The following is a 24836-nucleotide window of genomic DNA, read 5'->3' on the forward strand; positions in this document are numbered from 1 at the left end:
AAAATGGATTGTGTTTATGACTTCATGACCACTGTATGATTTGACATATATTTCCATCAATATAATTAATGCATGGATGCATAGGTAACGATTGTTAAATATTGAGTTCTGTTGTTTTTGTCCTCAGTTTAAAGTAAACAAAAAAATAATTTCAATTATTAATGCATTCGCTTTTTTTGAAGATTCGCTCAAGTGTGTCCAAACTTTTGACCAGTAATGCATATCAAATAGCTGAAGTTTATAAAAATGTCTAAATAGATTAGAAAACATCCACCCGTCAGGGTTTCACATCCTCTGTGGCACGACAAATGAGTCAAAACGAAACGAAAACACAAAAATCTCTCATCTCATAAGCAGTGAGAAAGGCTGTTCTCTAATTACCAAGTAATAACAAACCTATTTAACGAGACATGAGACGCTCTGACCGGGTTGCCAGTTAATTGACTCCCCCCCCAAAAACCCCCCACAGGCGTCCGGGAGGGATCGGACCGTCAACAGATGCGGCGGCTGCCACTCAAACACAGCTCAGCGGCAGCAGCCAGGGACGTGGAAACCTCGCGGCAGAACCTGCAGCCCGGCCCGGCCTCAGAGGATGGTGCAGAAGAACTTCTTCTCCCGGAACGGGTTTTCTGAGGCCGGGACAGGCACGATGAGCGGGTCCTCTCGTATATGAGCGTCACAGTACGCCATCAGGTCCGCCGCGGCCTTGGACACCTGAGGACAGAGTTAGGGGTTTAGATATGGCATAGATTTTGAAAGAAGTCTCTTCTGCTCGCCAAGGTTGCATTTATTTAATCAAAATACAGTAAAATTACTGAAATATTTTTTTACAATTTAAAACAGTTTTCTATGTGAATATCTGTTAAAATATAATTTATTCCTGTGATCAAAGCTGAGTTTGTCTTCAGTGTCACATGATCCTTCAGAAACAATTCGAATATGCTGCTCAAGAAACATTTATGATTATATTATCAATGTTGAAAACAGTTGTGCTGCCTAATACTGTTGTGGAAATATGAATAAAAAGGTAAAAAGTACAGCATTTATTTGAAATAGAAATCTTTTGCAACATTATATATGTCTTTACTCTCACTGTTACTTTCTTAAATGTGTCCTTGCTGAATAAAAGTAAGATTTTTTTTTTATATGCCCCAAACTTTTGAATGTTAGTGTATCATGGTTTCCACAAAAATATTTAATATTTTATTTTCCATAAAAGATTCTAGAAGAATCGTGTGACAATGGAAGTCTGGAGGAAAAATGCTGAAAATTTCTCATAAATAAATAATTTTTTTTACATATATTCAAATTTGAAAACAGTTATTTTAAAAGGTAACAATATTTTACAATATTACTGTTTTAACTGTATTTTTAATCAAATAAATGCAGCCTTGGTGAGCGGAGTTTCAAAAAAAAAAAAAAATTTAAATCCTAATTTTTACTGCTAGTTTGGTATCAAAGGTAAACATTATTATTATTATTATTATTATTATAAAAACAATATATTCCTATGACTTTTTCCCCCCCATATCACATTACAATGCTTCGGATCAGGAGATCCAGGACACTGTAGTTCAGCAAACTAACACACATGAAACTCATCTGTGCTTAGCTCTAGAACGGACCATCTCTATTCTAATAAGTGATCAGTGAGCTAACGAGCATCAGTATCTGCTCTCCTCTCCTCTCCTCCTCGTCTGTGGCTCCAGCAGCAGCCAAAGCAGAGCGACAGACGGAGTCCACAGACTGAGAAAACAGCACTGGCTCATGTTTTTACAGCATTGGCTGACGGTTGTACGTAAACATTCAGTCAATACGAAGACAAAAAAAAAAAAAGAAGTTTGAAAGAGGACGATTTTAGTCTGCAAATGTCATGCTGAATAAACATGCCAAAGCATGACATTTATCACAGTCCATCATGTTCACTGCTATTTCTAGGCCCCTTTGTAGAATTTTGGCCTAAAACTGCCAGAGTGAAGCACACAAACACACAGCCTCCTTCTGATCTTAAAAAGTCTGATAAAAATACAAACTATTATTCAGTTATTCAATACTGTTTTTACCTTAAGCAACATGAAGCGTTATTTGTGTTGAGCGTTTTAATGTCCCTGCTAATTCATAAGCCGAGTGGGAGTCATACTCGCAAAGGTGATGTTAATTATTAAACCAAACAGAATCAAACCTTTCAAAAACACGCAGCAATATGATTCTTTTTTTGAGAGACAGGCAGTGGGTTTAATCGGTGACAGATAAGGATGCACCGAATGTTCGGCAACCGAATAAGCGAAAAGACCGAATAAATTGTAACGAACAATAATGACGTGACGCGATGCGATCAAATAGAGGCGCGCGTTAATTCAGCAAACATGTCGGCACCCCCTAGATGTGGATCCAAGCTCGCCCCCTGGATCTTGTGTTCTGCAGTGAGGGGCTACTGGAGAAAGACACAAAAATCATTACAAACACCGACAGCGAGACTGCTTAGTGCTGCATCTGCATTACATGTCTCTGATAAGAAGATAAAGGGGTGGTTGTTGCTGGTTACTGTATGATGCTTGAAATCGCGAAATGGCCTCAAACAATTAGTAAATAAACTGCAGTATTATCCCTGCGTCCCAATGTTCATACTATCCATCCTAAATAGTATGCGAGATTAGAATAAGTGTGTCCCAAAGCATAGTATGTTGAAAAGAGTATGCCAAAAGTCCCCGGATGGTCTACTATTTCAGGTCGATTTTTGAAGTGTGGATCCGTGCACACTCTGATGGCTAATATTGCCCACAATTCATTGCGCTTTGACGAATGATTCGGTTCGGAACTACAAACATGAATAAAAAACGTTAAAAAACTACAAACATGGAGGATGTGCGCGACCTACGGTTAAGTAGAGAGGTTTAAATAAAGGGGTTTGAGTTACTAATAATCAACATTTAACCTGTTAAAAAAAATGTCATTTAATGTTATCTGTGTTAGGATATTTCATCTACAACAACAATGTGAACTTTTATAAACATACGTTTGGCCATTAACTTTTAAATGCATCATTATGCAAAAAATCTGAGCTGAGTTCTCAGCATAAAGACCCACGGCTGGCAGATCAACGAGCTGCTACTTTTCTCTCCAGTACGGTAGGAAGTTAAATGAAATTAAATGTGGAGGATGTTAACTGTGACAAGTTGATTGACAGACCAGTTTACAGTGACAGGGTGCGTGTAATTATGAGACAGAGAGGACCGTTAAACACGCAATTGTATGATGTTATAGTATGTCCCAAAGCTTGCCTACTCTTCTACTACACACTCAAAAGTGTGTACTTTTTCTTCACCAAAAGAGTACATACTTTAAGGGCGTAGTATAAGTAGGCACATTGGGACACAGCACATGTTTTCTAATACACGCATGAATTGCAGGTATTCAAACAGTGCTGCACGAGCTTGCGGCGCCAGGGTTTAAAGTCCAAAGTGTGAGGAAAATCTGCGCTGAAACGGTTACTCGTCAGCTGCTCAGTAACATTTTTATGATTTTTACAAGGCATGGATGTGACAATGTGATACGTGCAACAACCATCTTCAAAAATTCTTAAAGGGGTCATATGATGCGATTTCAAAGTTTCCTTTCTCTCTGGTGAAAAATACTGCCCTAAACTCAGTAGTTAAACTCAATAGAACTCAACACGGCGTGACGTCAGCTTAGACACTAGGTGGCGATATGGGATATTTTTTCATACAAATAATGCATACAGCTCAAACTAAAAGTTTGAATTAAATTTTTTTTTTACGAAGGAGAAAAAGGAAAGTAAATTAAGTGTTGTGGACCATACCTCAACCATTTCAAGCTTTTAGGAAGACCGATAATTCTTTTGAATCCTAAATGCGGCTATATTGATATCTTTGTGCTTCTGGTTCACTGTATTAATATTTTACAAGCTTACGATGTATGTTGTGCAACCAGATTTCGATTCACTTTTTCACTTAGGTTTTCACACAGTTTTGTTTCCTACAATGGAATATCAGCCTCATCCAGCGCTTGTTTTGTTTTCGATGTGAGAAACGCTGCAATTAAACGATTCAGTGCGTGAGTGAACTGTCCGAATGAATCAAACCGAATCACGAACCATTTCGGAACACACGTTTGACCGAAACAAAAAGAATCAAATCAAAAAAATGAATCTGGAATCGCTAGTTCTGATTCTAAACAACTGATAGAAAACACACACATTTTTGCCTAAATATTATTCTTAGGTCAGTACACGGTAATTTATCAGTAATGCAAAAATAATATAATGTTTGATATTACTTATAATAATATTTTCAATACAGAATGTCGAAGGTCAGTTCAACTGAAACTTTGTAAAAACTGATATGAAACTATAACTTGAATGAATAATTCAGTGATGCAGTCAGTGGTATATGTTTTATGAATAACTCGTATTGTGTTGTTTCTCGGAGGAGCACATGGTCCAGTAAAGAGTTAGATTCATTAGAGAGCTGATGATGAGAGAGACGCAGCTGTTGGACGGGAGTCAGGAGCTTCAGCGGTGTGTGTGTGTGTGTGTGACGCTCACAGCCAGATGGTACAAAAACACAAACATCACGCTGAGCAAACAAACTACATTTCCCATCTTCTCACGCATATGAAAGAACCAAAATATACCATAGCATTACTACGTTTTTGGACATACACCATAATAATTCCTTGAAACACATTGGAATACATATATATATATATATATATATAAATAATAGTATGCTTTATTAGTAAGGTGTGTACAGAATGTGGTCTCTGTTAGTATGTTTTTTTGCTTTTCTCTGTGTAAAAACACTAAGGGAAGCAGGTCGCGGAGATGACGAGAAGACGCTGGATAGTAAATCGATTAATAATGTCACTGCCTGTCACTCAATAAAAGAATCACATTGCTGCGTGTTTTTGAAAGGTTTGATTCTGTTAATACAGGTATATACACACACACACACACACACACATATACATATATATATAAATGTGGGTTTATATGAGGAACTGCAGAAGGCTTGTGAGCTGATGAAAAGCTAGTAATTCATTAATTAATAAAATTTAAATTTAAATAAATTATTTTCAAATAAAAAATCAAAATGAAACTCACTGAAAAAAATATTTTCTTTTTTATTATTATCTATTTTTTGTATTTATTTTTCAAGTAAATATTTTAACTCAAATTTACATTGTCTGACAAAAAACTTTGGAAATCCCTAATATACACTAGCAATCATATGTGTGGAATAATTAAGATGTTTTAAAGGGCACCTATTATGCAAAATGCACTTTTACATGGTGTTTGGACATAAATGTGTGTTGGCAGTGTCACAGCCAGATGGTACAAAAACACAAACATCACGCTGAGCAAACAAACTACATTTCCCATCTTCTCACGCATATGAAAGAACCAAAATATACCATAGCATTACTACGTTTTTGGACATACACCATAATAATTCCTTGAAACACATTGGAATACATATATATATATATATATATATAAATAATAGTATGCTTTATTAGTAAGGTGTGGTATTATTATAATAAGAAATATAAAAAATAGCCATAAAACAGCTATATATATAGCAATTATAATATTTTGTGAATATCATGTCATTATAGTGCTTAGCGTTTTAACCGCATCTTGTTGTGTAGGTTATCAAAGTAGTTTAATTGATCAGCGCCTGAAGTACCGATATACTCATACTGTTAGCAAATAATTGTATAGGATAGAACTATTTTCCTGCTCATTTGAACACATGCAAATGTTGCAAGGCAGAATCAATCAATCTCAGAGAGCGTTCACTCACTGCTGACAGTGCATTCAAACAGGGCTGCGTTTCCCAAAAGTATCATAAGAAAGCAAAGATGCATTTGGGAACGGCAGCCCTGAACAATGCTTATCAGAGGACAGAAACAACATATATGTTTCAGTTATTTCACAATAAACAAACTGAAATTGTAGCCTACATAGTTTGTGCAATTACATTTATTTAAATTGAACGTTAAAAGTTCATATTGATCATGTTCTTTTCTGCAATGTTAATATAAATCGTACACTGTCAGAATAAAAAGGTTGCATTTTATGCGTGCAACAGCCGGTCACTGGCAGTCCCTTATGAAAACGAACCGTGGTTTTACTAGTGTTCATAGTTCAACTATAGCAGTTTCTAGATTTTCATGGTTACCGCTACAGTAAACATGTTTTAATCAGGTGTAAACAAAAATATAACCTAATAAGTTACAATTAAGGCGTATTGAATGTTAAAATGGTGCAACAGCCGGTCACTGGCAGTCCCTTATGAAAACGAACCGTGGTTTTACTAAAGTGTTCATAGTTCAACTATAGCCGTTTCTAGATTTTCATGGTTACCGCTACAGTAAACATGTTTTAATCAGGTGTAAACAAAAATATAACCTAATAAGTTGCAATTAAGGCATACTGAATGTTAAAATGCGTTTCAAAAATAAAGTCAAATGGGTATTATTACCCATTTTACTCTTAGTAATTTGATAATTTAATAAATTTCATAATTTAAAAGTTCAGTATCGATATCGACGATACTGGCCTTTAAAAGTATCGGTATCGTATCGAAAACAAAATAAGTGGTATCGCCCATCCCTACTGTAGATATGCTACTACTGTAGATAAAGCAGAGACGTATACGCGACGCCCTCTTCTGGAGACGGGGCGGGAATATGCAGCTCATTTGCATTTAAAGTGATACACACCAAAACAGCATGTTTTTAGACATGCCCCAAAAATGACATTTTCCAGATGTTATAATAAATTATTTTTGGTGTTTTTTGAGCTGAAACTTCACAGACACATTCTGGGGACACACAAGACCAATATTACATCTTGTAAAAAGGGGCATAATAGGTGCCCTTTAATGTGTTTGAAAAAAGTCTCTTCTGCTCACAAGGCTGCATTTATTTAGTCTAAAATACAGTAAAACAGTAATAAAATGAAATATTATTACACTTTAAAAAAATATTTTCTATTTGAATATATATATATATATATATATAAAAAATATATTTTCAAAAATACTCCAATATGCTGATTTGGTTATTATCAATTATTATTATTAATAATGGTTTTTATTATCAATGTTGAACAGTTTTTGCTGCTTAATATTTTTGTGAAAAAATAGATACATTTTTACAGGATTCCTTGATAAATAGAAAGCATTTGTTTGAAATAGAAATCTTTTGTAACAAAAACGTCAGCATACATTACTGTCACCTTTGGTCAATAGTTGAATAAAAGTAGTATTTTTTTTTTTTCTTAAAACCTTCTTTTAATGGTAGTGTCTCATGATTTCCACAAAAATATTGTGCAGCACGACAGTTTTCAACATTGATAATAATCAGAAATGTTTCTTGAGCAGCAAATCAGTATATTAGTATGATTTCTGAAGATCATGTGACACTGAAGACTGAAGTAATGATGCTGAAAATACAGCTGCGCATCACAGAAATAACACAGCTAAGATTGTAATAATATTTCACAGATTTACTGTTTTTACTGTATTTTTAGACAAGTAAATGCAACCTTGGTGAGAAGAATAGACTTCCTTCAAAAACATAAAAATCTGAATTATTCCAAACTTAAAACACAATCGGTTTTAAAGTGTCATTTGTTAAGTTTCATGGTAAAGCGTGTAGATTTACAGGAGTAGAAGTGTCACGTCGAGCCCTAATGGACTATTACAGTATTCACAGAGGAGGATCCATGAGCTCCGTCCGGCCGCTGGGAGTCTGTAATTACAGCACACCAGCCGCTGATGAACGAGCCTCACTAATTAACACATACCACATTCCACTGTGATTGAGGAATTAATGAACACAAGCAAACGGGCCACTCGCTCTCGTCCACACAGAAACATCTCAATATGATTTAGAGAAGCGCATCTTTCTCTCAAACTCTCTTTCTTTGTGTTTCACTGCTGCATCACTGATAGTTCATACAAACCGCTGCAGGTCACTATAAAGTTCACTTCCCACAATCCTGTTAAATCCTATGCCTTTTGCTGTGTGAGAAAACAAACATTGTGTTATTTAGCGGGACATAAACGAGCTCCAGGACGAGACGCCGCGAGACACGAGCGCATGAGACGCCTCACAGCGGTCAGATGATGAGAAGCTTTCTACTGATTACTGTGGGAATCTGTTTGTTAACTTATGACATGAGAAAGTGGAGAGAAAGAACAAGACAATTCACAATCCTGACACTTATTTACAACTTCCAATCACATGAATCAAAATGAACTCGGTTTATTTTCTTAAAACATTTTGCCTGGTCTTATTGTGAATGATTCATCAATGCAAGTTATTAATAAAATAAAATAATAAATTAAAATTTAATAAAATAAAATTTAATTAAATTAAATTAAATTAAAATTAAATTAAACTCATTACTTTGACATGACATCTCTCAAGATACTACCTCAAATATTTTTTTTTCAAACAAATCTGTCAGTCTTCGACCCGAGTTTGGCGGGGTTTGGCCTCGGCGAGATTTAGCCGGTCAAAATTTCAACTTTGGGGGGCGCTATCCCCGGCCCCCAGGGGGCTATCGACTCTGGTGGGGAGGCGTCGTCGGATAGGGGGCCTCGAGGTCTATCTTGGACCCGAGTTTGGCGGGGTTCGGCCTCGGCGAGATATAAAATATTAAAGTTAAATAAAATAAAAATAAAATAAAATAAAAATATATTTAAAACATATATCATATATATCATACACACATACAGTATGTGTGTGAGTATCAGTGTTATTTTAGTATCATTGAAATAATATAATAATTTTTATCAATATTTTGAATTAATTTGAATTGTAATTTTTGCTTCATTTTAATTTTTGTTATTTTTAATTTTAGAAAGTTTTTTTCGGTTTCATTTTTTTTAATGTCTATATAATTTTTATTTGTTTATTTTTAGTTTTAGTTATTGTAGTACATCAAGTACATGAAACTACATGAAAATAAAAACTGCTGAAAAAATAAAATATTTTATATAAACATTTAAAATACTTAATAAAATAAAATATTGTATAAATATGTACATTTTTTATTTTATTCCAGTTAAAGGTTTTAGTTAACTATTAAAATCATTTTATATAATTATTTCCTGTATGGCACTTCATAATATCATATATACACATACACACACACACAAAAACACATGCATGTAAGAAATGATATATGTTAAATACATCAGGAGTAAATACAGGTTGTAAATGTAATTTCTAGTTGGTTTTAATATTAAACACAGCAATAGAGACTCCATTAGGAATTTTGCAATGATTATAAAATGTTTTTTGTGTGTTGATTCAAACACAGACTGGTAGATGTCCCATTGGGAATCAATAAAGAATCAGTCTACCTATAGATTGCTTCTCAAAATATTTCCCAGTGGTTAAAAGCAGAGGTCGCACCTGATGTCAGTCAGAATATATCTGCCATCTGCAGGAAGATGAGAAACCGTCCAATCCATCTCTCTTCGCAGCTAAAGGCCACAGCTGAGCCCGTGCTCCCCTAAACGCTCGCTCCGTCTCTCATCCCTCGGGTTTACAGGCTAAACGCTCAGCCAGACGCACACAACTACAGCTAATGGCTACATTACGCTTCCTTAAAGCGCTCGCTTAGTCTTCTGGGCACATTAGAGCAGATAACAAAACAAATTCCCTGCAAACATCTCCAGATGCTGCTGTCATCACACGTCATGCATGATGGCATATGATGGCCATTGATTTACAACACAAATCTGCACCCTAAATATGATTGTTGTAGAAGGTTAATGAAGGGACACTAGATTCTGACTGACTAGAACTTCTGACTCAACCAATCACGTGAGTTTGGGGGCGGGACTAAGTGGCCACATGACAGTCAAAAAATGACAGTCAATATGAAACATGAAGTGTTTTTACTTCTCTAGTCAGACGTACTTTTTTAAGTGAAACGGGATATTCAACAAGAATATATATATTATCCATCTTTAGAGACATTAATACAAATGGAAAGTCTTGCTTGTTGTTTTAACATTCGTATTTTGTCTTTGTAATAACTTGCACTGATTAATTTGTTTATTATTTAATGCCACCAAAGGCTATTCATGGCAAACTAAAGAGTAATACAGTTTCAAATAATCATAACAATAATACTTCAATGAATTGTATACAATACCTTTACGATATTATCTTTACAAACAATAAAATAAATAAATAACAATTGTGCACTGATTCACAATTGTTGTGTTTTATTGCCACACCAGCTTCAATTGCTATTTTAGGACAGAAATGAATCAAACATTCGTTTAAATTCAGTTCAAACTGTTCCATACAAGAGGAAACTCTATAAAAGATTCTTACTTGTGATAAAAAGCGTATGTTTTCTTGTGCCCATACCAGTGAATTAAACGGTCGATTTTGACGTTTTCATGACTTTGATGAGTTTAAAACACACAGACCTTTATCCTGTCCATGCAGGCCTCCATCTTCAGCTGCTCCACGGCTTTCCGGGCCTGAGAGATGCTGGCGGTGCTGTTATTAGCCATTCCGTCCTTCATGATTGAGTCCTGCACACAAAACACACACCAGATGAGACACGGAGAGTCTGTGAGCTGCTTCTGTGTTATTACAGCACAGCTGACTCCTGCAGGTCAAACTTCAACTCCAGACAATCACAACAATATTAGATCTTACACTAACAAAGACTACACGATGGTGCACCAGTATTCTTATGAGTACCTTCAAGTAAATACCAGTGTATGTGAAGACTGTAATTATTCAGTAGCATGGTAGGCTATATATCATATAGCACTAAAATGTTTACTAAACAAAACTTAATAGACACTTAGCCAAAAAGAATAGGAGTTTTTATGTTCTTCATGCAAACTCATAGATGCTCAAGAGGTTAACATTTAATAATGTAAAAGGTAAAATAAATGAAAAAGTTCTATGGTATTACCACAGTACTTTACTGTAACCATGTGACAGGATTTATGACTCGTATATACAAAATTTGTGGTCAGTAAGATTTTTTTATTCAAAATATATAAAAAAAAAAAAAAATCAAGGATGCATTAATCTGTTCAAAAGTGACAGTAAAGACATTTCTAATATTCTGAAAGAATTATATTTCAAGTAAATGCTGTGCTTTTGAACGTTCTATTCATCAAAGAATGATTCAATCACGGTTTCCACAAAAATATTGTGCAGCACGACAGTTTTTAACATTGATAATAATCAGAATTGTTTGTTGAGCAGCAATATTAGAATATTAGAATGATTTCTGAAGATCATGTGACACTGAAGACTGGAGTAATGATGCTGAAAATACAGCTGCGCATTACAGGAATAAATTACAGTTTAACATCTATTACAACAAAAGCCTGTTATTTTAAATTATAAAAACATTTAGCAATTTTTAACAGCATTTTCGATCAAATAAATGCAGCCTTGGTGAGCAGAAGAGACGTTCAAAAACATTACACATTCTCACTTACGGCAGTGTATGGATGTGTATATGTTCATTATCGAAATGTAAAAATCCATGACTTTTTATGATTTTATTAATTTCCGTGAATTTTCCAGAACTGTAAATCCGGTACAGTGTGTTTTGCACCAAACAATCACATTTCTCTAGTCTATGCCAATGTTGTGATATAACAGCTCCAATAATACCTGTCAAAACGGTCAGAGGAGCAGCTCAGAGGTTAATTTTAAATATTTTTTACACATAAATCACTACACAGCAACATCTCCAGAACATGAGGGTTAAAAAGGCGTTTATGAAGCTCATGTAGCCTACATACCACAGTCATGAAGCCACACCAATGCTGAATAAAGGCCAGAAGCACTGGAGCATTTGATTGAATAACATGCTTCACAATTCAGCATCATAGAAATAAACCATATTTACCCAAAGCTGTGCGCATAATAAATAAAATGCATTATTATTATTATTATTAAATCACTACACAGCAACACCACCAGAACATGAGCATTAAAAAGGCGTTTATGAAGCTCATGTAGCCTACATACCACAGTCATGAAGCCACACCAATGCTGAATAAAGGCCAGAAGCACTGGAGCATTTGATTGAATAACATGCTTCACAATTCAGCATCATAGAAATAAACCATATTTACCCAAAGCTGTTTTAGCTTTCATAATGCTCATTATTTGTAGGCGACATGAAATCTAGAATCAGCAAAAACACACGAGGGTCGTGATTATTATTCCTCCATCCGTTCATTCAAGGCCATTTCGTGAATTATCTCTGAACGCTTCGCACATCACAGCCGATCGTTTCGATTTAAAGGCGGTGGAATCAAACGCCCAAGAGACGTGCTTCCAGCATCACTCCCCCCAAAAACCCTGCGGGATCCATCCATCCATCACCCCGCATCCCTTCAGACTGAGCGCGTTTCAATTCGATAACAAGCGAATCCGTCACCCGTAAAGCAGCGTTCCCGCCAGGAACGCCGGAATTGTAACAAACGCGCAGCGAATGTTGCACAAACGTTCTAATTCAGCAGAACAGGAAACGCAGTTTAAGGTAATTAGCGCAGATAACGCGTGTGAACACCCACCTGAAGTGTGTCACTGCTCAGTATGTGGCTCGACTCCACCCGAACGCGACGAGGAAAAACCTGCAACACCTCAAACACGGTTCATCCGCCGAACGCCGTTAAACGTCGAGTATTTCCCCGCTTTTCTGCTCGGGCGCTGGATGAGATGCGAGGGGAACCTCGATGTGACGCACAAACGCAGGTGTCGCTGCGCCTTTAAGAAGCCCTCCGGACGCGGAGGGCGCGCGTTAATATCACAAGACGCTCGGTGTCGGCGGAGGATCGTTAGGGCTCGGTATATTGCAGGGCGCACCGGAGGCACGTGAGGTTTCCCTGCTTAACGTGACATCACCGGGTCTCCCAGTCACCGAGATGACGTCACAGCCTCCGAAACACTCGCGCTGTGACGTAACACTCTCGGTATTATAGCAAGTTTTATTAATAAACAAAGACACAAATGCAGCTGGGAACTTCAATAGAATAGAACAGCCTGCTAGTTAAGTATATAGGCTAATTATAATACAGTAATAGAACAAGCAGTACAGTATATAATGGAACAGAATAAAACAGAATATACCACAATAGAAAAGAACTAAGCAATATAGACTAAAATAAAGGTTCTTCATTGTTAAAGGAAACATATGACATCCATGGAACACTTACATTGCAAAAAAGTTCATCTAAATAAAGTTAATCTACAGATACGATACAGCATATTGTGGAAAAAGGTTCTTTAGATTTTTTTTTTTTTAATTGTTCTTTACACTAAGAAAACTGGTTCTTTTAAGAACGGAAAGAATCTTTGGGGAACCAAAAATGGTTCTTCTGTGGTATCGCTATGAAATTATTTTTTAAAGTGTAGAACTGAAAAATATAGAATAAAATGAAGGCTCTTTATTGGCACGTGGTTCCATGAATCAGGGGTTCTGCAGGTTTTATGAAGGTAAATGTAACACTTTTTAAGATCTAGTGAAGAAAATGTAAGGAATAAAATTAAGGCAACACTTATGTCATGTTTTCTAAATGTAAACGAGTTCTATTAGCAACACTCCAGAGTTTGAAAATATGACTTCATACAGATCTCTTCATCAGAAATTCATCAAAATGAAGTGTTTATAATTAAAAGAACAAATATCTGCCAGTGGGCTCAGAAAAACACACTTCATTCAAAAGGAAAACACATTATACTCCATTGGCAGATATTTGTACTTGTTTTAAGCATAAACTCAATTTATAAAATAATACTTCATGTTCATTTTGCATCTCAAATAAATGTATCTTGATTTAAGAATGTTCAGATATTTGAATTAGAAAAACGAAATACTGAGGAAGATATCCACAGAACCTTTCCATTCCGTTCTTTGAAGCAAAAAAGGTTCTTTAACTCCGTAAAGTGTTCTTCATATGAAGAAAAATGGTTCACTAAAAGATTCTTATATGAAATCCCTGCAGAAAACAACATTTGGAAGCTATTTTTAACACTGTACAGGAAACAAGTGCAACAAACAGAATCAAAATTTCTTGAATATTTATATTTATATTATATATAGGTGACATTTTATTACATTTCATAAATACAAAAAAAAAAAGGAAATAATTTGTCCCAGCCAGGCCTCGGTGAACATATCAATCTTAAATTACACAAACCACTGTTAATTCAACAGAACGTTAACAATAAGCCTTTTCGTGATAGTTATGTTGAACAAATTCACACATTCATCTCGCTTCAACAACTCACACGATGACAGTAACATCAATCTCTTTCTGAGGAACGCAAACATGACAATACTGTGCACGATAATTAAGAGATAAATGTGATGCAAGCATGGAAAATAGATTCAAAAACAAAAAACGAACACATAACAGGGCTCTGTAAACACCAGATGATTCTCCCGAACTAGTCGACTCTTTCTGGGTTTACACTGACCGAGCAACTTCATTTGAGGGTTGAAATGATACACATAGTAGATATTTCTGATAATAATGAAAAACAAAGTAGTAATGGGGGAAAAGGTGAAAGCATTCCCTTTCTGGTAAACACTCAAATGTAAGACAAGATAATTAAATTAGTTGTAATGTAAGACTCGTGCTAAAAGCAAATACAGAATAGGAAACAAACAAAGGCAAACAACATTCTGGATCATGTTTAGATGGTGGACTCAAATTCAATTATTCTTCCTCCACATTTAAGGCTGTCAACACTTAAGACTTCAAGAGCATCCGAACCCTTTGTACTGTCAGGGAATTGTATTTTTTTAGGGATATAGTGTCGTCGTCTTTGTACAATAAACAGGTTGTTTTTATTGTTACCAGAAGTATTTCTAATTGTATTTGTCTTTTATTCGTAAGAGGGGCCTAGAGGTAGATCTGACTAAACCTTATATTGTATCGCCAATGTTAAATAATGTTCAAGTGATCATAACATGCTATATATAAAACTAGAACAGGAAATAAGCAAGCAGAACATGTTTTTAATGAACTATTACAAATCGGATGTGGTAACTGGGACGTTTGTTCAGGTGGAAAAGCACAGGATAAATATTAGCACAGTCGGCGATTGACGAGTGACACACGACCACCTTTGACATTCATAAGATTGTCCCGAGTGCATTTTATAATGAAGAACAAGAACCAGACGTTGAGATTGTGGCTTTCATCCTTGTTTGAGAATAAATATTTCAGCGGTCTGTCGATGAGGGATGATGTTTAAGAAGGCATTGCGTGCACACATTCATTACGCCGCTGCATGTCACTCATGCACCAGTTTTTAATCGTCCGTTTAAAACCTGCCGTGTGGATCATGAATGCCGTTTCTGCAGGAGCGCAGACGGTCGGTAGTGTTCAGATGACTGCAGTCTGGTTTGGCTTCGAAAGCAGGATATTCTCAGGATGGTGACGGGTGGGCGAGACGAGGGACATTAAGAAGGAAAGGCCTTCAAACGTTCGGTCTGGGCAGACCAGATTGTAGCAGCTTTCATAATCAACACAAATACTAGATGAATCAGTCAAAACAGACAAGGAGAAATGATGCGGGGAAAGGCCTGCGTTCGCGCTGCCTCACGAGCCCCTGCTCTTTATGGTACAAGTGGCATCCGTTCCTATGGTGTTTCAGTGGGTGGGTTCTGTGATGATCGTGGGCGGGGCTTTGTGCATGCTGGCTCCTCCTCTTCCTGGGTCGGCAGGGTCGCTCTCAGCGTCCATCCTGTGTGGGTAACGAGCGGCGTGACGCAGGATCAGCCTGCAGCGTAGCTGCTGAGGAACGAGTAAAACATGGGCAGCTTCAAGCGCTGCTGGTCTCGACGGCACCACGCGATCACCGTGCCCTCGCTGTTAGCCGTGTAGAGGTGATGACCGTCACACGAGAACGTGAGACTGAGAGAGGATACAGAAGGAAACGTCATTAATCATGTGACACTTACACTACCGGGCATTAATACTTAAGTCTCTTCTGCTCATCACGGCTGCATTTATTTGATCAAAAACACAGTAAAAATGTGAAATATTATTACAATTTAAAATAGCTGTTTTCTGTGTGAAAATCTGTTAAAATGTAATTTATTGCTGTGATACGCAGCTGAATTTTCAGCATCATTACTCCAGTCTTCAGTGTCACATGATCTTCAGAAATCATTCTAATATGCTGATTTGCTGCTCAAGAAATATTTCTGATTATTATCAATGCTGAAAACCGTAGTGCTGCTTCATATTTCTGTGGAAACTGTGATACATTTTATTTTTCAGGACTGTTTGGTTAATAGAAAGTTCAAAAGAACAGCATTTATTTGAAGTAGAAATCTTCTGTAACATTAGAAATGTCTTTCCTGTCACTTTTGATCAATTTAATGCGTCCTTGCTGAATGTATACAATTTTTTTTAACCCCAAACTTTTGAATGGTTGTGTATCACGGTTTTTATAAACATATTTTATTTTCCATAAAAATATGAAGATTTCTGAAGGATCATGTGACACTTAAGACTGGAGTAATGATGCTGAAAATTCAATTGCAATTACATTTTAACATATATTACAATAAAAGTCAGTTATTTTAAACTGTAATGATATTTCACAATTTTTACTGTATTATTGTTTAAAGAAATGCAACATTGGTGAGCAGAGGAGACTTCTTTCAAGAACAGTAAAAACTCACAAGTATTCCAAACTTTTGACTGGTAGTATATGGGTGCTATGTGCATGTAACCTTTCTAATGCAGATATCAGAATAAATCTGTGTGACGTCATATAAGAGGTAAAAGTGTGTACCTTATGATAGGCCTGTTGGATTTTGGGAAGGTGATCTCTCTGACTGGCTTCAGGTCCCATGTGCTCCACAACCTGAAATATGATGACAGAGAATAAGGAGAATAAGGTAGGAAAGCACTGATGAGAATCTTCTTAATATATACCGTATTGGCCCGAATATAAGACGACCCTGATTATAAGACGACCCCCCCTTTTTCCAGATGTACCTTTTGGAAAAAGGCTTTTTAAAAACCAAATCTTGTTTTTTCTCAGTAAAACACATTTTGTCTTCAATTGTTATGCTTTGTCAAACTCAACTATTCAACCTTGTTTCCAAAGTTACTACAAGAAAAAATAATCAAACAAATATTGTTTCTTCAAATTAGAGCATAAGTTCATCAGTAAATCAGTATTTTTCCCTAAACAGTGTAGAGTTTGTGGTTTCATGCTTTACCTGACCACACCGTTCTCCAGTCCGCCAGCGATCACGTTGACCGACACTCCCTCCGGCTGATTGGAGAACGCCACCGAACAGATGATCTCTCGACAGTGAACGTGACCAATCAAATCTCCGTTGATCGTCCACAGCCTCAGATCACTTCCTCCACCCACTGTACACACGAAGAGAACATGAAATCATTAAATTTATTCTATACAGTTGCAATATTTTCACCAACTTTAGCAGCTGGTTTACACTGTAATTGAAAACTTAATAACGATAAAACAACCATTTATACATGGAAACACAGCTCACCTGAATCACACACTGTGGCGATGTCTCCGGTCGTCTCACTGGCTGACACTGCGTTCACTGGACTCTTATGACCTGTGAGACTCTGTACGTAACACAACCTAACACAAACAACACAATCTTCATTTTCTCATTACTGCGACACAACAAAGAAAATACTGTATTAAAGTGATTTACTACTACTATGATGTAAAAGTACTTCAAATACACTGAAAAAAAGTGGTGTCGCATTTACTTTGAAACAACTTTCAATCATAAATCACTAGTAAGTTGCATAAATAAATAATTACAAAGAAATGGCAGGTAACAAAGTATGAAATAGTATTTTCTTGCAAAATTCCAAAAAATTATATTTACAGTTTATGTATGATGCATAAGTAGATTCACTCCAATAATATTTAAAAATACATTAAAATATATACTTTTATATAGAATAATTACTTTGTACATTAATGAGAATTCGAGGGCAAAATGTGTCGTAAAATAGGCTTTATTTTCTTTCTGTACAAATTTTAATGCCTTATCTACACTATAAAAAATATTTTCTGAAAGTGTCAATTAGATTATAAGAGCACTTTTTACAAGAAAATACTATTTCTGTTTTCCTACTTAAAAATTTCAGGTTTAATTCAATGGGTTACTTGACTTTCTTTCTGAAATTTACTAGCAAAATCTGAGCAAAAATAGTTTCTGCACCAAATTTTTTCACTATACTTTTATTTATTTGAAATTCAAGTCAACTTCAATGTCTTTTCTGTATCTATATTCCTTTGATATATCTTAATATGCATCCTAATCTAGTTGTCTAATTAACCTGGCATTGTTTATTACAAATATTGTTGGATAAATTGCCTTTGTTCCTCTTCTGTAAGTTGCTTTGAATAAAAGTGTCTGGTAAAGGCAGAAATGTAAGATATGAAATGACTGCAGTGATGCCAGAAGCACAGACCTGTTGAGGTCCCACAGGATGCAGGTCCCGTCTCGACTGACACTGATGAGGATGCTGTAGGGTTTACAGACGAACAGGCCCGTGACCTCCGCCGTGTGACCGTACAGGTGAAGCTGCGTCTCCACCTCCATCTCTGTCGGCTGAGGAATAAACAGACTTTACCATCACACATCTCAATGGAGAATGACTGTAATAGCACGCAGATCTAGAGGGTGAGGGTTTTGCTAATGGCCTCATTAGAGAACGGATAATGGCCTCAATAAGCAGAAGTGAGCTAAAAGACTGCTTTAACAGATGATTCTGATCTGCTTTTATGGTCCAGAGTAAACAAACCAGCACATGGCCGTATGGAGAGTGCAGCTAAGAGTTAAATCACCCAAAAATGAACATTCAACACTTATATGGGTTTTTTTCTGGTCTTGAAATAGAGATTTTTTTTAGATGATCTTATTTCATTTCTCACTTTCATTTACTTTAACTTGATGTACACAAATAACTAAAACTATAAAATATATATATTCATATTAATAAAAACTATTTAAAAATTAACTAATTTAATTAAATCAAATAATCAAAAATAATATATTAAAACATAATAAAAATATAAATGGCAATATCAATAATTCTGATACTATTGGTATTAATTGCACTTGATATTAAATAATATATAATGTATTAAGATATATTTACATAAAATTATAATTTTGTGCATTATAGTAATACACTATATTATAGTAATGAACACTCCTCAGAATACCTTATTTTATTTTTTGCTTGTTGCCAAGGCAACATTTCTCATTTCCATTTAGTTTAACTTGTAATATACTTGTAAACTACAATGGAACTAAAAATTTATAAAAATTAAATAAAAATATTTAAAAAAATAATAAATAATAATAATAATAATAAAATGACAAAATTACCAAAAATTAAAAATTACATTCAAAGTATTAATAAAACTCAAACTCAAAATAATATAAAAATAATAAATAAAACTTGACACTAATTGTGATTGTTTAAAATATATTAAAATATATAATGCTTTATATAAAATGATAATTCTGTGCATTACTGTAATGAAAAATAATGCTCATAAAACAGCCTTCATTTACTTTTTGCAAAATTTAATTTCATAGTTTTGATTATGGGTAAAAAAATTAGTTCTTGATTATTTTAACTTTAAAGTCTTTTCTGCATCTACAGGTGCATCTCAATAAATTAGAATGTCATGGAAAAGTTAATTTATTTCAGTAATTCAACTCAAATTGTAATTCAACTCAAATAATCGTGTATTAAATAAATTCAATGCACACAGACTGAAGTAGTTTAAGTCTTTGGTTCTTTTAATTGTGATGATTTTGGCTCACATTTAACAAAAACCCACCAATTCACTATCTCAACAAATTAGAAGGTGATCAGTTTGTGGCACTGCTGAGGTGGTATGGAAGCCCAGGTTTCTTTGACAGTGGCCTTCAGCTCATCTGCATTTGTATACCTCTTTAAGTCTACTGTATGCAGAATGCAAGAGTTAAATCACTCAAAAATGAACATTTTCATCATTTTTATGGTGATTCTGGCACCTCTGGTCTTGAAAAAGAGCAGTGTGAACAGTCTTCAGAATATCTTCTTTTGCATTCCACAGATGACATGAAGACAGGTTTGGAACAACATGCATGAATGATGACAGAACTGAAATACTCCTAATGTCAGAAAGATTCATTTAAACAAATATGAGAAGCAGAACGACACCTGCGTTATCAATGAGAGAGCGCTTGAAAGAGCCGTCTGACGCCCAGACTTCAGCCCACCTGTGGGCCGCAGGAAATGTGTTTCTAGGGCAACCGGGAGATGACTAACAAGGCCACTACAAACACTGTGTGTGTGTGTGTGTGTGTGTGTGTGTGTGTGTGTGTGTGTGTGTGTGGGCGGGTGCTCTACAGGGAGTGATAATGGACGTGGGCGGCTGCGTGGGTGGGGGAAGAGGGGGGCCGTGTTGCCATGGTTACGTACCATCGTGGTGGTGAAGCGGTTGCTGTAGGCGGTTATGACTCCACACTTACTGCCTGTAAACAGCTGACAACTGTCCGGCACCCAGGCACAACTAGTCACCTGAGGAGAGAGCAGAGAGAGCAGAGATTACATTTACATTTAGTCATTTAGCAGGCGCTTTTATCCAAAGAGATCCAGAGATCCAGACGATAACAATAGAAGCAATCAAAAGCAACAAAAGAGCAACAATATGCAAGTGCTATGAAAAGTCTCGGTTACAGTACATGTATCAAGGGTTTTATTTTATACAGTATATATATATATATATATATATCAAAAGAAAACAAGTAGATAGAATAGAAAAAGAATAGAGAAAGCTAGTGTTAGAGGCCTTATTTTAAGAAAACAAGCGGTTAGAAAACGAACAGAGAGAGCAAGTGTTAGAAGGTCAAGTCAACAAATAGATAAATTAGAATTAGAATAGAGAGTGCTAGAGTTAGAGGGTCAAATAAAGATGGAACAGATGTGTTTTTAGCCAATTCTTGAAGATGGTTAAGGACTCAGCTGCTGGGACTGAGTTGGGCAGGTCATTCCACCAGGAGGGAACATTTAATGTAAAAGTCTGTGAAAGTGATTTTGTGCTTCTTTGCGATGAACAATAAAGCACTGTTCACTTGCAGAATGCAAGCTTCTAGAGGCACATAAGTCTGAAGTAATTAATTAGTAGATTACAGAGAGGAAGACGACACAGCAGCAAACCAGAAATGAAGCCGAGACCATCTGATGACATGACAACGTACATGCCATCAAGACACGTCTGGCTCACATTTCACCCCAAAATCTGAATTAAAAAAGAAATTAATAGTTTTATTCAGTAAGGATGCATTCAATTGATCAAAAGTGACAATAAAGACATGTATAATGCCACAAAAGATTTCTAGTTCAAATAAATGCGGTTTCAAATAACATTGATAATAATCAGAAATGTTTCTCGAGCAGCAAATCAGAATATTAGAATGATTTCTGAAGATCATGTGACACTGAAGACTGGCGTAATGATGCTGAAAATTCAGCTTTGATCACAGAAATAAATTACATTTTAACAGATATTCAAATAGAAAACCATGATTTTAAATTGTAAAAATGTTCTAAATTTTTTCAGTTTTTCAATTTTTTACTCTAAATAATTTTTACTGTAAGCAATAAATGCAGCCTTGGTGAATATAAGGGTCTTTCAAAAACACTGACAAATCGTACCCACCCCAAATTTTGAACAGTAGTGTATATGTACACTGCCTGCTTTCGTTGTGGCATTGTCTCGACAAAGTTATGCAACACCACAGCATTTATTTCCATGAAGAACTGCATTCATTTTATGGTTGAGATCTTGTATTGTCAATAGGAGAGTCGAAGCACTCTATAAAGTCGACTCCAGCACATCCTAAAGACCTTCAATAAGGTTAAGCTCAGGAAACTGTGGTGACCAATTCATGTATGAAAATGATTCCTCATGCTCCCTAAACCACAATTTCACAAATCGGGTCCTATGAATCTTGACATTGTCATCCTGGAATATGGACATGGGTACATCTTCCGACATGGTTGTTTAAGAAATGAAAAACTATACTCTACATCAGTTCAGGTTAAAATAATTATTGCCAAACATACAACATGCCAGAAACATATTAGTCACTGCAATAATGATCCAATCCTAGACTCTCAGTATTTGCTTATTTAAATCCAAATTTTGGCCAGGCAGTGTATAGAGAGAGAGAGAGAGTCAAGAGAGTCTGTTTTTAGAACCATTACGATTTTTGCATTGTGACATTTTCATAACAATTAAAAACTAATGTACAATTATGCAAAATATGTCTTGTTTTGTTCTTTTGATTTAGAGGTGATATTTAACCCGATATATTTTTGTGAGATACGATTTATCTTATTCAGTAGAGGGTGCTGTTGACGTCTATATATAACGGACGAGAGTGCAATGCCACATCACAAAATGCTGTACAAGCTGAAATGTCTCAAACACAGATTGATCTGAAAACTGTCCAAGCGTGGCCTGTGTATTTCTGGCTCTGACCTGGTGCAGCGGTGAGCACTGGATGAAGTTGATGGGTGGCTCGCTCTGTTTGCTCTTCAGACGCAGCATGTTGTCGGTGTAACCCCAGCTCAGAATAGCCGACCACTGTATATCGGTGCTGTGCATGCTCCTTACACCTGAGAGACAAGGGGAAAACACTTCATCTGTACTGTGAGGTGATTTTCAACGACAGCACATTCACTTCATTCTCATTTCCTCTGGTATTATGAGAACTGCGTTCATTCAAGCGGATAATTGTGATAAGACACAAATGCAGATGCAATAAAAGCACTAGAAACTGTTCATGGACCAAAACACAGCCAAGATTAGTAATTGGTTGATATATTAGCAGTTCAGATTAATCATTTCATATTTTAATTTTCAGATAATGGCCATTGGATGCTGCTTTTCCCTTTAAAACAGAAAAATCTTGGTTCTCTTTTGTATTAGTTTTTTTACACCTGGTATTAACATCTGTTTGACTGAATAAAAACATCTGCTAATAATTGTATAATTGTAGATAAATAAATGAAAATGCACTAAATACATCTGGAGCACATCTGAAATTCATAAACACTACTGTTCAAAATTTTGGGGTCAGGAAGATTTTTCAATGTTTTTGAAAGAAGTCACCAAGGCTGTATTTATTTGATCAAAAATATAGTGAAAACAGTAAAAATTGTGAAATATTATTATTATATTTTTTGCTGAATTTTCAGCATCATTACTACAGTCTTCAGTGTCACATGATCCTTTAGAAATCATTCTAATATGCTGATTTGATCAAGAAACATTTCTGATTATTACCAATGTTGAAAACAGTTGTGCTGCTTCATATTTTTGTGGAAACCGTGATACATTTTATTTTTTAGGATTCTTTGATGAAAAGAATAGCGTTTATCAGAAACAGAAATCTTTTGAAACATTATAAATGTCCTTACTGTCACGTTTGATCAATTGAATGCATCCTTGCTGAATAAAAGCATTAATTTCTTTCATAAACCCATCTTACTGACCCCACACTGGGTATATCAGGTTTATAATTTCATGTTTATGCGTGATGAAGCAGTTTCTTGTGTGTGTTCTCCTTCACCTTGCTCTTTGCTGTAGATCATCATGAGGCAGAACTTGCGCGAGAGGCCGCAGATGGCACGCGTGGGCAGCGCCAGCAGGGAGCCGAAGTGTTCGCCGTGAGGTTGACTGAAACAGACCACGGGGTCCGGAGCACTGGGGGATCCCACATACTCGCCCCATTTCAAGCCCTTTATCCACGGCAGAGGACTCTAGAAACGACACAAGAGGGATTGAAGACTTTAGAAGACCAACGGGATGATCTGGGATTCAAATTAAATCTTTCGCTTCCAGAAGAACTGACCCTTTTCAACAACAAATAGGTAAACAAAAAAGAAAACTGCATTTTATAGGAATATTTTCACCCAAAAATGAAGTGTTTGTTTCTTCGCCCGATTTGGAGAAATGTAGCATTCCATCACGAGCTCAGCGATGTGAAAAAGTGAAAAAGTCCATCTCCTGTTGTCTCTCACATCAAAATCAGCCACATATTTGTTTAGAGCTGTTTTGGCTTGTAAACGGTGCTTGATCTGTGCAGATTTCTCTCCTGATTCAGACCAGACCATTTTTTCACTGGAGGAAGCATTATTATGGATTATGGACTCATATTTTGGCCAGAAGCAATGGTTTGAAGTTACAAACGTCTTAATGATGGATTTGTTTCAGCTTTTGTCTTCTCAAGTCATTAACTGATGGACTGAAGTGGTGTGGATTACTTGTGGATTATTGTGATGTTTTTATCAGCTGTTTGGACTCTCATTCTGACGGCACCCATTCACTGCAGAGCATCCATTGCTGAGACACTGATGCAATGCTACATTTCTCCAAATCTGATGAAGAGACAAACTCATCTACATCTTGGATGGCCTGAGGATGAGTACATGTTAAGCAAATATTCATTTTTGTGTGAACTATCTCTTTAATGTCAATCTGAATAATAATTTCAGCGCTGTATGTTTGCTGTACCGGGTAGACGGTTTCTTTGGGGTGCTCGCGGCTCTCTCTGAAGGCCAGCTGCACCAGGAGGCCCATGGCTGCGGGCAGTTCTGCCTCTGATAGGAGTTTGGTTCCGGCTCGGCTGATGTGCGAGGCGTTGAACAGCTGTCTGGGTGTTTGGCCGTACGTCTTGATCATAGTTTCTAGAGCCCGACGCTGCACAG

The 24836-nt window shown here is 36.1% G+C and overlaps 2 protein-coding genes across 2 annotated transcripts in view; both read right to left on the reverse strand.

Moving 5' to 3' along the window:
- Positions 1-175: 175 nt before the first annotated feature.
- Positions 176-12952, reverse strand: LOC107730380 (guanine nucleotide-binding protein G(I)/G(S)/G(O) subunit gamma-4). Its single transcript, XM_016541203.1, has 3 exons — positions 12612-12952; positions 10485-10592; positions 176-714 (listed from the first exon to the last, which is right to left on the reverse strand). The coding sequence occupies exons 2-3, from the start codon at positions 10581-10583 to the stop codon at positions 586-588; spliced, it is 228 nt and encodes a 75-aa protein (XP_016396689.1). The 5' UTR covers positions 10584-10592; positions 12612-12952; the 3' UTR covers positions 176-585.
- Positions 12953-14142: 1190 nt separating this feature from the next.
- Positions 14143-24836, reverse strand: part of LOC107730379 (lysosomal-trafficking regulator-like) — a 97745-nt gene continuing 87051 nt past the window's right edge. The window contains exons 43-51 of the mRNA XM_016541202.1: positions 24643-24836; positions 23699-23888; positions 22606-22742; positions 20541-20639; positions 18531-18670; positions 17585-17682; positions 17285-17441; positions 16852-16923; positions 14143-15962 (exon numbers count right to left, since the gene is read on the reverse strand). Of these exons, the coding sequence (XP_016396688.1) occupies positions 15824-15962; positions 16852-16923; positions 17285-17441; positions 17585-17682; positions 18531-18670; positions 20541-20639; positions 22606-22742; positions 23699-23888; positions 24643-24836 (1226 nt within the window). The 3' untranslated portion in view covers positions 14143-15823. The remainder of the gene's footprint in view (positions 15963-16851; positions 16924-17284; positions 17442-17584; positions 17683-18530; positions 18671-20540; positions 20640-22605; positions 22743-23698; positions 23889-24642) is intronic.

Source organism: Sinocyclocheilus rhinocerous, unplaced genomic scaffold (genome assembly GCF_001515625.1).
Source record: "Sinocyclocheilus rhinocerous isolate Xijiao unplaced genomic scaffold, SAMN03320098_v1.1 scaffold2653, whole genome shotgun sequence".
NCBI lineage: Eukaryota > Metazoa > Chordata > Actinopteri > Cypriniformes > Cyprinidae > Sinocyclocheilus > Sinocyclocheilus rhinocerous.